Here is a 14,232-nt window from a genome sequence, read left to right as displayed (position 1 = left end):
ATTTAAAAAAAAATGGGAGGATTTTTTGGTTTATTATTTGAGAGAAAAACAGTACATACCGGCGGTACTGAAGAAGGAGGGTTCTAAGTTCTAAGTTCTAAGTCATAACTAACGCTCCCTCTTCTTTTCTTTCCGCTCTCTCCAAAGGTACGCATGCGTCGGTGTAATACCCATAACAACACTTTTTTTTTTTTTTTTGCTATGTTTATGCGCCCAATTTCAAAATCACTAGTTTTTGTTTTCCCTCCTCAATTCATACTATTATGCTCACTTACTATTCAAACTCCGCACCTCTTCACTCTCAATTCCGTTTCTTCAGCATTTGTTTCGGATCGTTTTGACTTTTCCACTCACTTGCATGATTTCTCGTTTCGGATTTTCGGTTTCCTTGATTCCGGTTTGCCTTTTTTAAGATTACAGCAGATTTATTGGATCATCTTCAACGCCCTTTTTATTCTGTTTTAGTTTAATTTTGGGGGAATTTCATTTTTCTCTTGTCTTGCCGCTGATTTCAGGTTGGTACCGTGTCTATGATAGAGAGTAGAATATCATAATACCACACTCGCTTTTCCAATTTTCCCCTTCCTGCGGGTTCTACTGTTTTGAATTTCTGTTACCAATTTTTTTTCTTCTATTGATTTTGATCGATTAGGAGGTTTATTTTATGTTTTTTGAATTTAGAAAAGACTGATTGTCCGTACACTTTTTTCATTCTCACCTTAGTTTTGGTCTTTCCCTTGTGTTCGTTTTTTCGTGGGGTGTTTTGATTTGGAATTTTGTTTAACTTCAGCGGAATTACTGGTTGAGTAACAGTTGTAACACGTTTTTTTGGATCATATTATTGATAGTTGCAACTTTCAATTGATGGTGACTCTTGTTGGTTACTGTTCCAGTTCCGGGCAAAGTGGTGCGTTCACAAGTGAATGGTGATGATTTGTATTTGTTGATGCAATCAGTGGTTATGTTGGCGTAAGAAGCTAACAACTGTTGCTACTACTTCACGATGGGTGGTGCTTGTTGCGTTGCTTCCAGAGACAAAACTGTACAAAGTGGATCAACCCGTGAGATTGTGCAGCGGAATGTTCGATGTTCTCCAACGTGGAGCTTTCGCTGGGATCATAGAGGGCGTGTAGCTGGTGAAGATACTTCTGTAAATTGGTTTCCTGATGGTGTCAGCAGGAACGATGGATCAGAGAGTAAAAATGAATCAACATACGTATCAGAGGACGGAAGTCCATTGCAGAATTTTCAACGGAAAAGGTTCCAAAAATCCCCAATTTCGGAAGTAATTGCTGCACATGGGAGAAATTCAACTTCAGGTAACACTTCTCAATTCAGCTTTCTGGTTTTAAACATGGACATACTTGGGTTGGAGTTTCTAGAACTGGTTCTTGTATTGGTTATTTCTTCTACACTTATAGTCATCGAGATGTGTGAAAAATATTAAATTAGTACATGGTGTTACATTAAACTTGGAGACATGATGTCTTCTCATGTCAAAAATTATCAGACACAAGGAAAAATTGAAAAGCAGTATCAAGTCTAGTTACATGATGGATAGTTCTGTAAAGTCTCAATGTTCTATCTGAGTGGAGAGAAACTGACATCACAAAGTAAGAGCAGAAGCAGCAGAACTATCAATTTGTTTTTGCTTTATTTTTGACATTGATGCACTAGCAAGCCTAGAGGAATTAGATGGTTATTTTAAATATGATGCCACCATTAATCAAAGAGAAATGAGCTGTTAGTAATTTTTTTCAAGTGTTAATCAATGTTTAAAGTTACACCATGCAGTCATGCACAAATAAACCACAAAGGAATGGAAAACAAAAAAGATGATAACGTGAGAACATCATATCTGTTTATTCTGAAACTTGAAGGAGAATAATTTAGTTACAGACATCCGGCTAGTGAGATTAAGAAACCAGATTTTGAGAGTCTTAGATTTATTTGGGATGATATATTTTTTTTCCAGACATGAAGTGTTGGTGATAGTTCGTAGAAGAAAAGGCTAGACTGAAAAATGAATAAAAATGTATTCATTTCAACCGTTTTCCATGGAAATATTTGAAGAATCAAAACATGTCGAGTTTAATCGGAAGTTACCAAATTATTGAAAATAATCTCTTATAGTTTCCATGCTTGTGCTCCCTATAAAGTAATCAATGGTTTTCTTATAAATGTTTCGTTTCTATATCTTAAAAGTGTTTACTAAAGAGAAATCAGGATAGGATTCTTACCACTTGGCTTAGTCAATTTAGCTCTTAATACAGGATATTCAAGTTTTTTTCTTTATTGGTTATTTAGATAGGTGAGTTTTGATGAATACTTCCTCTGATAGAACCTGGGAATATAATATGGGCAACTAAGAAAACAAGTATAGATAAGGTGGTTTTGTATTGCTTGCTTTTCGGCCTGTTAAAATATAGATTACAACAATTTATATTTAACTAATCCAGTGGTTTGCTATTATTCTAGTTTCTGACACGGTTATTCATGAGGTTGCAGACCACTCTTTTTCAAGGACTGTTACGGATGTGAGCGCGGAACAGGTGAGGTTATAATACTGAATATATATATATATATATAGTTGGTTGGTAATATTTGATACATTCCATAACGATGAATCACTTTCTAGGTGAATGGGTTGGCAGAATCATCAATAGTATCATGTCCATCTCCCACAAAACCATCATTGCCTTCAACTTCATTATCAGCGTCTCCTCTATCATCCCAATGTAACATACCCCCATCGAGCTCGACCCCTTTAAGGTGGCCTTGCCATTCCCCAGGACACCAGCTATCACGGCAAGCTTCTGATAGCCGAATCCCAGCAGTTAAGTCACCCAGCAGCCTCTCTCTGTCTGAAGAAAGGCCTGTGTTTCCTTCATGGAGCAATGAAGTGGGTATGCGCTCCCATGGTGGATCTTCAGATGGTTGGTCTATACCTGGTTTTTCTGAGCGGATGGGAACTCCCCACAGAGATAGATGGTCATTTGATAGTGAATCTTTTGGTTTTAACCGTGAAAGATTAGCTAGACCCAGTAGTTGGTTTTCAGCTTCACCAGTTGATTCGCAATCATGTGGTATTTGCTCAAAGCTTTTAGTCGAGAAGTCTTCTTGGAGCACCCAAAAGATAATTGCTAGTAATGACCTTTCTGTAGTTGCTGTCCTTGTCTGTGGGCATGTCTATCATGCTGAATGTTTGGAAAGTATGACACCTGATACCAATAAGTATGATCCAGCTTGCCCAGTTTGCACTTTTGGTGAGAAACAAACTATGAAGTTGTCTGAAAAAGTTCTGAAAGCTGAAATGGATTTGAAGGCTAGAAACAATAAATCAAAGAATCGGGTTGTGGACAGTGATATTGACGATGATTCTGTTGTGTTCGATCACTTTAAAAGGAGAGGGCTTAAAGGTAAAGGTCCTAGGATTGACTCCAGTTCCAGTGGGAGAAGCTCCTTCGGGAAACCTTTTCTCAGGCGACACTTTTCCTTTGGATCAAAGAGCTCCAGATCCGTGTTGGATAATCACCCTACAAGAAAGAAGGGTTTCTTTTGGGCAAAATCTAGCAAGGCATAAGCTACTTCTTGGTTGTTGGGAGGTCAGTGGCATTATCTTCATTAAGTTGCACCCGTGTGTTTTGTCAATAGCACCTTTGAATTTAGCTTATGCCATGCATTGCTATGAAACAATGAGTTATTGCTTTATTTCCATTCTATAGTTGGCAAGTTAATGTACAAGTCAAGATTCTTTCTGGTTTCGTCGTGTGCACAACAGAACTTGAACTTCAAACAGTTCATATGCCCAAGCTGTAGACTATAGCACGCTGGAAACCTTCAATAATTCCTCTGTACTTAACATTTTTTTTTCCACTTTCTTTATAGCAGGTTTCACTGTTGATCTTCCCTGCATCCTCAAAAGATTTGTGAAAAGGACAAGATGCAATTCAGAATTTCAGAGCATCTATATACACTAATATGCGATTTCAACAAGATTACAGGTTGAAGTTACTCTGTAAAGAAGACACAGAAGTATAAGATGAACAAAATATAGTGTTGAGACCAAGGGTCTTTCTGCGTTGTACAGGTCGATTTGTTTATTGCATGGATATAATTCTTGTATCCAAATGACATTCTGTTTTCCATGGTTCTGCTTATGTGTAGTGCAAACCAGTGCCTTGGGAGTTTCTGGAGTTGGGCAATGGTCTAAACAGATTGATAGGCAATACCAATTATTTCCATCGACTTTAGTTGGTTGCTTTTAATGAAAGAGCAGTTTCAGGACACCCTATTATCGAGTCGGTGTTTTTTTGGCATATTGAATTATATACTTTAAATTCTGATGTGTTCCCTTTAATGAAAAGAAAGGTTTTAGCATAGCATTCTGTCAAATTAATGTTTTTTGTCGGTATCAAATTGAATTATATACATTTTCAGCGTCTCCATCGTCGTTGTTATATGACATAGACACCAATATGGATGATATTTTGACAATGACGTGACAAGAAAATAGTGATAGTGGTTTTAACAGAAATAGAAATCTTCACCATCAAATGCATTATTTAGATTATTATGTGATTTACTTTATTTTTGAGTTATAAATTATAATATTTACCTTCAGAGTTCTGTATGACTCAATTATTTTAAAAATTCTCATTTAATGTTAAATATAATTTCAAATTAATAAATAATGAAAAAAAATTATTGAGATTGGAGACCTGAAGTAGCTAGTGAGGTTTTGTTAATGGAGATTACTCATTAAAAATGTGAATGGGTATTTTATACTAATCACATAGTTAAGATAAAGTAATAAATACTTCTTAATAATAAATTGTAATTTATTATTTCATATATTTTTATGCAATAAATATAGACAATTATTTTTGTCTTTCATTTTTTACTTATGTTTGCTTTTCATTATTTAATGTATTACATTACATTATCTACCAAAAAAAAACATGAGTTATATTATTTATTTAATATTGTTATCAAATAAGAAATGTATTAATATTGTATCATGTCAATATATTTTTCTTTTAATAAATATACAAAATAAAATAAAATATATGATTCCTACTCGATTCCTTTTTTATTTATTTATTGATATTTTATATAACATTAAACAATACTTGCTAGATGTGTGAGATATCATTCATTCAAATTAAAATATCGTTATTTAATGTTTTATTAGTGTGATAAATTATTTGTTGTAATATTTTTCAAATAGGGGTATAAATATAGGAATAATAATGTTAATAATTTCTAAATAAAAAATTTAAAATAAAAAGATGCATATGGAGCGAAAGTAATATTTAGTTAAATTATTAAAAAAAAATATTTTTTACATTTTTTGGGGGGAAATTTGTTATGAAATTTTTACATAACGAGTAATACTAACATATAGAATTATCTAAAAAAATATAGGTTTAAATATGTTCAAATTGATTTTCAAGTTATTATTTATTATTATTTTTTTGTTTTAATTATTTGATTAATTTTTTTAACTTAGGGTTTATATATACTAATATGTAATTTAATTGGAGGTAATTTAAAATAAAAAATATTAATAAGTAATAATCTGAAAATTAAGCTAATTAGAAATAATTTGAACATATTTAAGAAAAAAAAATATAGATAGTTAGAATTATGATATTTCCTAAAATTTACAAAATTTACAACAACATCGAAGTAATACTCTGTATATTTAATTTTTTTTATCATATTACATGGATTATTGTTTTTTCTATTATGCCTGCCAAATTCTTTTTGAATAGTTAGAAACCTAGCAATATATTAGAACCTATTATTCGAGAATGTGCAGGGACACGTGTCCTGATTTGTCTTACGTGGCAAGGGTTTGTGCAGGCACGTGTTGGCGGCAAGTTACATGCATATATATTGTCCACCGCCGCACGCAGTTTAAAGAGGGTAGAAAGAGGTGCTTGTTTAAGGAAAATATGGCTGAAGCACAAATACGCGACCAGCTCGGGAACCCTATCCCACTCACCGATCAATTCGGTAACCCCGTCAAGTTAACCGACGAGAACGGTAATCCCGTTGTTCTCACCGGAGTGGCTACCACACTCACTGGTACTGTCCCAGATCTCTTGCCAACCCAAGCTAGGAACAATGAGACAGACCTTGCTCGTTCTTCCAGTACTACTTCAACCTCTAGCTCTAGCTCTAGCTCTAGCTCGGTATGTATCATCATTTTATTTTCCAACAATATTTAGTTAGTTAAACTATTTTTTGCCAATAAATTATAATTATATGATGGTGTTGTTTTGTATATATGTTCAGTCTGAGGACGATGAGGAGCAGCATGCAGAAATAACCACCGCTAGCCACCCAACTGTAACCACCATTAGCCACCCTGAGCCTGAGAAGAAGGGCTTACTCGAGAAGATCAAAGAAAAATTGCCTGGCCATCTCAACCAGTAGTACTGACTACTGAACAAGAACAACCATGTGCCATCATGTCTTTTTAATAACTAGCTACCTACTTTCACATATATTACGTAACCATATCTCATCTCATTAATCATGTCATATTGTATATTGTATGTAGTATGTACAACGTATTTCTATGTGTCCTATATATCACTCTCTGCATGCTTCTGCTCCAGGGGTTTCATTTCAATTAAAGGGAGCCTCCCAGTAATAGTAGTATACACAGGAACGGATCTGATAAGAATAATAATTTATAAAGGGTAACGATAATTCAATGATTATTCTTAAGCTGAACAATCACAATATCCAATTCTACGCATTTTTTTTTTCTTTTCATTTAACATACAAACCAAAATTCGTTAAGAAAGTGACCAATTTCTAGAATTCATTAAAACTCTGAAATATAAACACAAAAATAAAAAGCTAAGTTCTATTAATTAATTGACCAAAATCAAAGGAATTTATATCCCTTATGAGAGATGACACAGAATTTAACATTGATAAGATAATTTAAGCCGTACATCAATAGAAGAATAATTTATATCTTATGAGACATGTCAAATAATGTTATATAAACAAATTTGCGATGAGCATATATAATTTCTTTAAAAATAATATTAATTACATAGAATAGAAAAAGATATAGATAAAAAATAATATTAAATTATATAGAATAAAAAAAGATATAGATAATGAGACTAGTAAAAAAACAAGAAAGTAAACATATTTCATGTACATAACTGATCACATGATTAGAAAAATAAATAATTTAATACAAATACAATCATAAATCTCTCTTTAGAGACTTTTTTATTTGTTTTATATAATGTTTGGTTGAGGAAAGTTTTATAAACTTTCCAGTTTAATTAGCTCAATTTTTTTATTTTTAAGGGGAGGGGGAAGGAGAGGGGAATGAAGGGAGCAACCCTTTTCTTATTTAATTTTAGCTGGAATTTTACCAGAGAATTTGGAGGGAGGAGATTTTAAAATATTTTTATTTATATTTTTAAATTTAAAATTATAAAAATATAATAAGGTAAATTAATTTTAAAATTCTTCTCTCTTTTTTTAAACTTAGATATTTAATTTTTTTAATAAAACAAAATTTATATATATTTTTTTCATCATTAAAATCTCTCATTTATCATAACTCGAATAATTATATTGCATAAAAGTATTTTAAAACTTTTTTAACGAGATAGTTGTTTTAGAGTTTTCTTAAATTTTTAATTTAAATCAAATTTTATTTACTATATTTATATATAAAAAAAATTTAAATTTTAAATAAATTATCCTTGATTAACTTTTTATTTATTATATTTATATATTAAGTAAGAAAAGGTTGGATTGAAGAATGAAAATGATCATGTTAGATAATAGTGTAGCTTTTGATAGAACTTTCGCATATAATAGTGTAGCTTTTGATAGAACTTTCGCATAAGTGTTGTAATGTAATTTAACCGACAACTTATATTCATTATTAATGCATTGATGAAATTTTAAATTTAAAAATTATTTAATATTTTGTTTTATTAATTTAAATTGATGGATAATTATAAAAATATTTTATATTAATTTGTATTAATAAGATGGGGTATTGAATAATTTTTTTTTAAATTTATAAATTTGATTTATGTATTATAAAATTTTAATTCAATATTTGAATCGTTAAAATTTAATGTAAAATATTAATAATTAAGTAAAATAAGTCCAAATATATTTATTTTTAGAGTAAGTAGATCTTACAACATAATTCATCAATGATAACTAACATAATATAATACAACTCTGTAATTATCTTGTAACATCAAGATGAAAGAGAAAAGTATAAATATCTTGTAAGTTCCTAAAATTGGTTAGCCACAAGAATTTGGTTCCAGTTCAAAATAGTCTTTGTTCGAATTTCATCTAGCTATAAAAATTTGATCTAGCCAATTTGATTTGAAACATTCTTTAGGTGAACCTGTCCAAATTTTACTTGTGAATATGTCCAAATTTATTTTATAAAATATTAAAATTTAATTTAAAAATAAATATAAATAAATAAAAATTTAAATTAGATTGAACGTAAAGAATTCTTCAAACCATTCTCGTGAAAGAATAGTTACTAAAAACTCTTTTGTACAACTCTTTCGTACAAGATAGCATTTATATTTAATATATAAAAATTAATATTAAATTTTCATTTATAAATAATTATAATAAATAAATAAATAAAATTATATATAAAATTAAAAAAAATTCTAAAAACTCTCTCGTTTAAAAAAAGTCTTTAAAAATGTTATTACATAAGATAATTGTTGATTGTTTATATATAGAAATTACTTTTAACAAATAACAGTAAATATATATATAAAAAAGTATATTAGATAATATGTTGGCAGTATTCTTCTTCCATAATTTACTACTTAGCATCAATTTAGTCTAAAAAAATATTTTTAATTATATATGACTTAAAACTTAATATTGTGAGTAAGATTAGATAAGAAAGAAGAAAACAAGCACCTAAACTATAATTTTGTCGTAAAAAGAAGTAAATTAGAAAATTCTGTATCTAAATGCTAAGAATGTAAAATTAGCAATGCCAAAAGAACTTCTGTTATATTCGCAAACTCCAAATTTAAGAGAAAGTGTAATTTTCATGTGTTACATGAAAATTAATAGAATAAACACACACGCCTAAAGTTAATTCTTTAATAGTGACATAATAATATGATAGGATCGTATTTAAAAAAAAAAAAAAGCAATTACGGAATCTGTGTTGACATGAGCAAAATCAATTAATTATTTTGAAGAAGCCTTCTGTAATGCATTTGATTTGGAACCATTTAACTGCTGGCAGGCATGACATGGTTGAAAATTGCACCCACTTCACTCTTTATCCTTAAATTCACTCAAGAAACAAACTACTTATATCAGTAAAAAAGAAAGAAAAGAAATTAACTACTGTACTTAGATAAAAAATTATCATTAAACTTTTTTAAAATTATTTTATCATTTAGTTTAATTATAAATTTAAGTAAATATTTGTATATACATATAATATTTTGTAACAAAAAATTTATACATATAATATTTTTAAATATATTAAAATTAAACTTAAATATATATTTTTTCTCTCTGAAATAAATGAGGTTTTTTTTTTTTAAATTTTTAATTTAACAACCTCATTTTGATGTGTTAAAAAAAAAAGTTTTGTATTGTTAATTGGAAGAGTATCCGTTCAAGTGTATTATTGCTTGAATCGGTGGTTGTTTGTAAAGCCTATAAGCTTGTGTTGTTTTAGAATCCAAAGAAATTGGGATTAATTTAGGGTTGTTGCAAATTGCAATTGCAAGTGTAGTTTGGTGCCAATTTTCGAAATCCAATTCATCGCGAGGTTTAATGTTGTCACAGTGCCATTTCCTCTCCCAATCCCGAATTCCCAAGGCTGCTGCTGTTTCCCCAACCTTTCGTCTCAGAGCCATGGCGCCTCACACCACGCCTCTTCAACTCGATCGCTTCGCCGAGGTCGGTAACAAACTCGCCGATGCCGCCGGAGAAGTTATCCGCAAATACTTCAGGAAGAACTTTGACATTCTTCAAAAACACGATCTTAGTAACTTTTCATTTTTATCCCTTTAGTTCCCAAAGCTACTATTTCTTTTTTAATGCTTAATCCTGTGCCTTTACTCAATGTTGCAGGTCCAGTAACCATTGCAGATCAATCAGCTGAGGAGGCTATGGTTTCAATCATACTAGATAGTTTCCCTTCTCATGCAATGTAATCTAGTTATTTCTTCTTGTTGCTGAGAATTTGGGGATTTATTTTAAAAAAAGGGTATGATTTTAAGTTTCAGTTATGGAGAGGAAAATGGGTGGAGGTGTAAAGAAAAGAGTGCTGATTATGTTTGGGTGTTGGACCCCATTGATGGGACAAAGAGCTTTATTACTGGTAATATTCTTTCATGGTTTTATTATTATTATTGTTGGGCCAGAGTTCCCGAATTTCGCTTTGACCCTGCTTGTTTTGTATCCATTTCAGGGAAACCTTTATTTGGTACTCTCATTGCTCTCCTACAAAACGGCACACCAGTAAGGATCTCTTACCACTTGAATGCTTATATAGAATTAGACCCATTCACACTTTATTTTCCTTGAACTGCATCACAAATCATTGTTTACATTGTAGACATAGTAAGGATGTTGTCAAGATGAACTACAAATTGAAATTGATCTTGTCATCATTTTTTCAGTTAATTAAGTTGTAAACTTTATGTTGTTAAGTTTGGTTTCCTTTTCAATAGATACTTGGCATAATTGATCAACCTGTGTTAAGAGAAAGGTGGATCGGGGTAACTGGAAAGAGAACTACACTGAACGGACAAGAAGTATCTACACGCACTTGTGCGGACCTTTCTCAAGCATACTTGTATACTTTTCTTCTTTTTCCTTAGAAAACTCTAATGAATTGTTTCTTGAGTGGAAGAGGGGAAAAGAAAGTTGTTCCAGAAGAAGAGTAGTTGACACATATTATCTGCAGCTTCTGACATGGTTAGCAAAGGTCTACAAATCTAACCGGCATCAAATCTAATTTCATATTGTCTATGTAGGTACACTACAAGCCCACATCTGTTCAGTGGAGATGCAGAAGAGGCATTCATCCGTGTCAGAAACAAGGTCTGATGCATTTTAAACATAAAGGGACTCCACATAATATCACAAAAGGATAAAATATACCGTCAGAATATTTGTTTGAAGCATGTTTTTTCCCAACCTTAATATTGTGTTAATTACTACTGAAGCATGGATTACACAAGTTCAAAACACGAAGGGTTAGTGCACATGAATCCACTTGTGTCGTAAAAAATTTATTGTTGTATTACTAACTCTACCTTTCCTGGTCGTTTGATTTCTAAAACATATACATATTATTTACAACACCTTTTTGACCATTTCAAAGTCAACCTTCTGAACTAAAGTATCACAGAGAATGTCAATCTAAGACACCAGAATTACTTGGACCTAGTACATTTCCGATTTAGTTAACAATATCACACTGCACTTTGTCTTCTGCTTAGTTATGTCTCTGTTTTTCATTAACTTGTAACTTTTCCATGTACAAAGACTAATTAAACAGTATTGTCCAAATGGGATTTTTCTGTTTCCCAAAATGTGTTTATCTATATTTATTATTGTCATTCAGTTATTCCTTTTTGCACCTTAACAGGTTAAAACTCCATTATATGGCTGTGACTGCTATGCATATGCTCTTTTGTCATCTGGTTTTGTGGATCTTGTTGTTGAATCTGGTCTGAAGGTATGCTGCACTCTCAGCTTTGGTTGCATGTTTAACTTAGAAACTTTTTGACCAATGACCCATGTAGAGCAAAACCCCCAAGATGATTAAAACAAAATTTGTTAAATTTTGTATTTCAGCCATACGATATTCTTGCATTGATACCTGTTATTGAAGGCGCTGGAGGTGTCATAACTGATTGGAAAGGAGATCAACTGTTTTGGGAAGCTTCTCCACTTTCGATCGCAACACGTATGTGCTCATTGAATATAGCTCCTTTGAGGCCATGTCTAATTTCAATTTCATTTTTAATTGCTTTTCTTAGTCTTCTTGCCACCTTGACCTTGAATAAATGTATTCCGGAAGTCATGGAAGTTTGTCACTTATTGGGTATCGTTCAAATGTTGGCTTATTTGCATGTGTCAGGTTTTAATGTTGTGGCCGCTGGTGACAAACAGATTCATCAACAAGCTCTAGATTCATTACAGTGGAAGTGATGGCTTGAATTAACCTTCAGTGCAAATAATCTTCTCTGGAAACTCTCTTGGTTCAGATGTTGCTAAGGACATGTATTATTATACCATTATTCGGGATTTATTTAAGTTGAAAACGGTGTACTCAGAATATTGAACTCCATGATTTAACCTCATTCTCGATTGGATGGTCATGTATTCTTCAACAGCTTATAACAAGTTCAAAATTCAAAATAAACTTAAAAAAAAAAAACAAAAATAAAGCTCTAACTAAAAGTGTTTCAAAATTAAAGAAACTGACGTTCCACTCATTTTCAAACTTGTCCAACGAGTTAGAATTACATATAGTAATATGATCATTTTCTTTAAGCTAATGATGCTGTCAAAGTAAACCTGTTTTAAAATTGAATGATTAAATTAATATAAAGTAAATGCTAATGGCCGGAAAAGGATTAGTTTTTTGACGGAGTTATGGATAAATTAGTATTCATAGAAAGATTTTTTTTTTTACACCAAAGAAACATATAACGTTAGTAGACAAAGTACGGTGTACCTTAAATTTATTCTACATTCTGTAATTTTATACGTAAATATTTTGTTGACAAATTAACTTTACCGAGGGAACCATTATTTTAATTTTATGAAGTTGTAAATGCCTGTCAAACTAATTATTGAAATTAATAAAATGGCAAAACAAAGGCCCTAAAATACACGTTGTTAATTAATGTACTCTCAATGTTACTAGGTGTTATTTAATGTCGTTAAAAATGTTACATTCACATGTTAAGTATTTAACGTAAAGTCAAATTGTTTAGACAGTATTTAAGTTCAATTTTTAATAAAAATAATCTTAAATCATATTTTATTTATCTTTTGATTATTAAATTAATTTAATACAAAGTCTTAAAATACTTATACGAAACTAAAAAAAAATATGCACATGAGGTTTTCACGTTACAAGACAAAAGTGACTAAAATTAGTGCAATAATAAACATTTTTTTTTTCTCTATTCTGCCTCATTAGTCTCCAATCCATTGAAAAAATATTATCAGATCATAACTGTAAGTTGTACATATATTTGATTAATTTGTGTGAAATAAATGTGACATTTTTAAGGTTGATGTCTTTATGGAGGTGACACTTGATAGAAAAAAAAAATCACCACTCAAATTAGTTATTTTTTTTACACCAATAAGTCAAATTAGTTGAAAAATAACATATACATGATTAATTTCATTCATCTAATGGCCAAGATTGTTCCTCCTCCGACGGTCGTTAAATAAAAGAAAGATTTTCATCCATGTAAACAGCTGCATGTGTACTTAGTTGACAGTTATTATGCTTTTTAATGAAATTAAATAGCTTCAGTTAACAGAAAAACTAAATTAATTGATGATTTACAATTTAAGAAACTATCTTGCTATTTTATTAATTTCAAGTGAAATTTATTTCAATCTCACAATTAATTGATGATTCGGTCTAACTTTAATCCATACTTAAAATTTCAAACGAATCCTTATAAACATTATTTCCACCTAAAGTGGGAACGTATTTTCTTTTTAAGTGTTTACGTGTCAAACTGAGCAGACACCAGACTGCGAAGGGATAGACATGCAATGAAGAACCGTTGATTCATAATCTTTCAGTGACCTCCCCAATAGCCTGTTTGTGTCGGCAAATGGTGAAACTAATGCAGATAAATTGCAAAGCTAATAAAAACGGTTTAAGATATTGGAAAGAATGACTATGTAATGTATGCGAGTAAACTGCTATATAAGTCAATAAAACTGTTTAAGAATGAAAAGGGAAGATTTATTGCATAAAATATTTTTTGTCAAATTTTTTTTTTTTTTAGTTATAGAAGCTGTAAGCTAAAATAAACCATAAAAATATAATACATTTATTACATTATTACCGTGACTTTGTTGTTGAGGCTGAGGCGGCAAGGGAAGTTGTTTAAATAAGGTTCCAAATTGATTTGGCGAAGATGAAAAGAGTGTATAAGAGTTGTTCCTTATTGCTGTGAG

General features: G+C 30.9%; 3 protein-coding genes across 8 annotated transcripts; all 3 read left to right on the top strand.

Moving 5' to 3' along the window:
- LOC109788876 (RING/U-box superfamily protein) lies at nt 1-4,380 on the top strand. 5 transcript variants are annotated; one of them, XM_083073883.1, is made up of 5 exons: nt 1-147; nt 894-1,319; nt 2,509-2,552; nt 2,639-3,605; nt 3,892-4,380. In XM_083073883.1, the coding sequence occupies exons 2-4, from the start codon at nt 1,004-1,006 to the stop codon at nt 3,581-3,583; spliced, it is 1,305 nt and encodes a 434-aa protein (XP_082930009.1). In that variant the 5' UTR covers nt 1-147; nt 894-1,003; the 3' UTR covers nt 3,584-3,605; nt 3,892-4,380. The 5 variants fall into 5 exon arrangements, with proteins under 5 accessions (XP_082930009.1, XP_082930004.1, XP_082930008.1 ...); XM_083073878.1 differs by having other exon boundaries at nt 2,479-2,552; XM_083073882.1 differs by having other exon boundaries at nt 2,479-2,552; nt 3,889-4,380.
- Nucleotides 4,381-5,801: 1,421 nt separating this feature from the next.
- On the top strand, nt 5,802-6,648 carry LOC109788880 (uncharacterized). Its single transcript, XM_020347729.3, has 2 exons — nt 5,802-6,200; nt 6,304-6,648. The coding sequence occupies exons 1-2, from the start codon at nt 5,817-5,819 to the stop codon at nt 6,442-6,444; spliced, it is 525 nt and encodes a 174-aa protein (XP_020203318.2). The 5' UTR covers nt 5,802-5,816; the 3' UTR covers nt 6,445-6,648.
- A 3,026-nt stretch (nt 6,649-9,674) lies between these two features.
- On the top strand, nt 9,675-12,398 carry IMPL2 (inositol monophosphatase family protein). 2 transcript variants are annotated; one of them, XM_020347713.3, is made up of 9 exons: nt 9,675-10,051; nt 10,138-10,216; nt 10,287-10,387; nt 10,478-10,527; nt 10,740-10,864; nt 11,046-11,112; nt 11,663-11,752; nt 11,872-11,983; nt 12,158-12,398. In XM_020347713.3, the coding sequence occupies exons 1-9, from the start codon at nt 9,838-9,840 to the stop codon at nt 12,226-12,228; spliced, it is 909 nt and encodes a 302-aa protein (XP_020203302.1). In that variant the 5' UTR covers nt 9,675-9,837; the 3' UTR covers nt 12,229-12,398. The 2 variants fall into 2 exon arrangements, with proteins under 2 accessions (XP_020203302.1, XP_020203303.1); XM_020347714.3 differs by having other exon boundaries at nt 9,676-10,051; nt 10,293-10,387.
- Nucleotides 12,399-14,232: the final 1,834 nt, after the last annotated feature.

The sequence above is a fragment of the Cajanus cajan genome, chromosome 4 (assembly GCF_000230855.2).
Source record: "Cajanus cajan strain Asha chromosome 4, NIPB_CcT2T_4, whole genome shotgun sequence".
NCBI classification, from domain to species: Eukaryota; Viridiplantae; Streptophyta; class Magnoliopsida; order Fabales; family Fabaceae; genus Cajanus; species Cajanus cajan.
Note: the sequence above shows the minus strand (reverse complement) of the source record. Positions and strands in the feature narration are given on the sequence as shown.

Coding starts and splice junctions, on each gene's coding strand:
- LOC109788876 (XM_083073878.1), top strand. CDS start 1,004: ATGGGTGGTGCTTGTTGCGTTGCTTCCAGAGACAAAACTGTACAAAGT. Junction 1,320..2,478: donor TGGGAGAAATTCAACTTCAG/GTAACACTTCTC, acceptor CTATTATTCTAG/TTTCTGACACGGTTATTCAT. Junction 2,553..2,638: donor CGGATGTGAGCGCGGAACAG/GTGAGGTTATAA, acceptor ATCACTTTCTAG/GTGAATGGGTTGGCAGAATC.
- LOC109788880 (XM_020347729.3), top strand. CDS start 5,817: ATGTGCAGGGACACGTGTCCTGATTTGTCTTACGTGGCAAGGGTTTGT. Junction 6,201..6,303: donor CTAGCTCTAGCTCTAGCTCG/GTATGTATCATC, acceptor ATATATGTTCAG/TCTGAGGACGATGAGGAGCA.
- IMPL2 (XM_020347713.3), top strand. CDS start 9,838: ATGTTGTCACAGTGCCATTTCCTCTCCCAATCCCGAATTCCCAAGGCT. Junction 10,865..11,045: donor GACCTTTCTCAAGCATACTT/GTATACTTTTCT, acceptor TTGTCTATGTAG/GTACACTACAAGCCCACATC. Junction 11,113..11,662: donor TCATCCGTGTCAGAAACAAG/GTCTGATGCATT, acceptor GCACCTTAACAG/GTTAAAACTCCATTATATGG.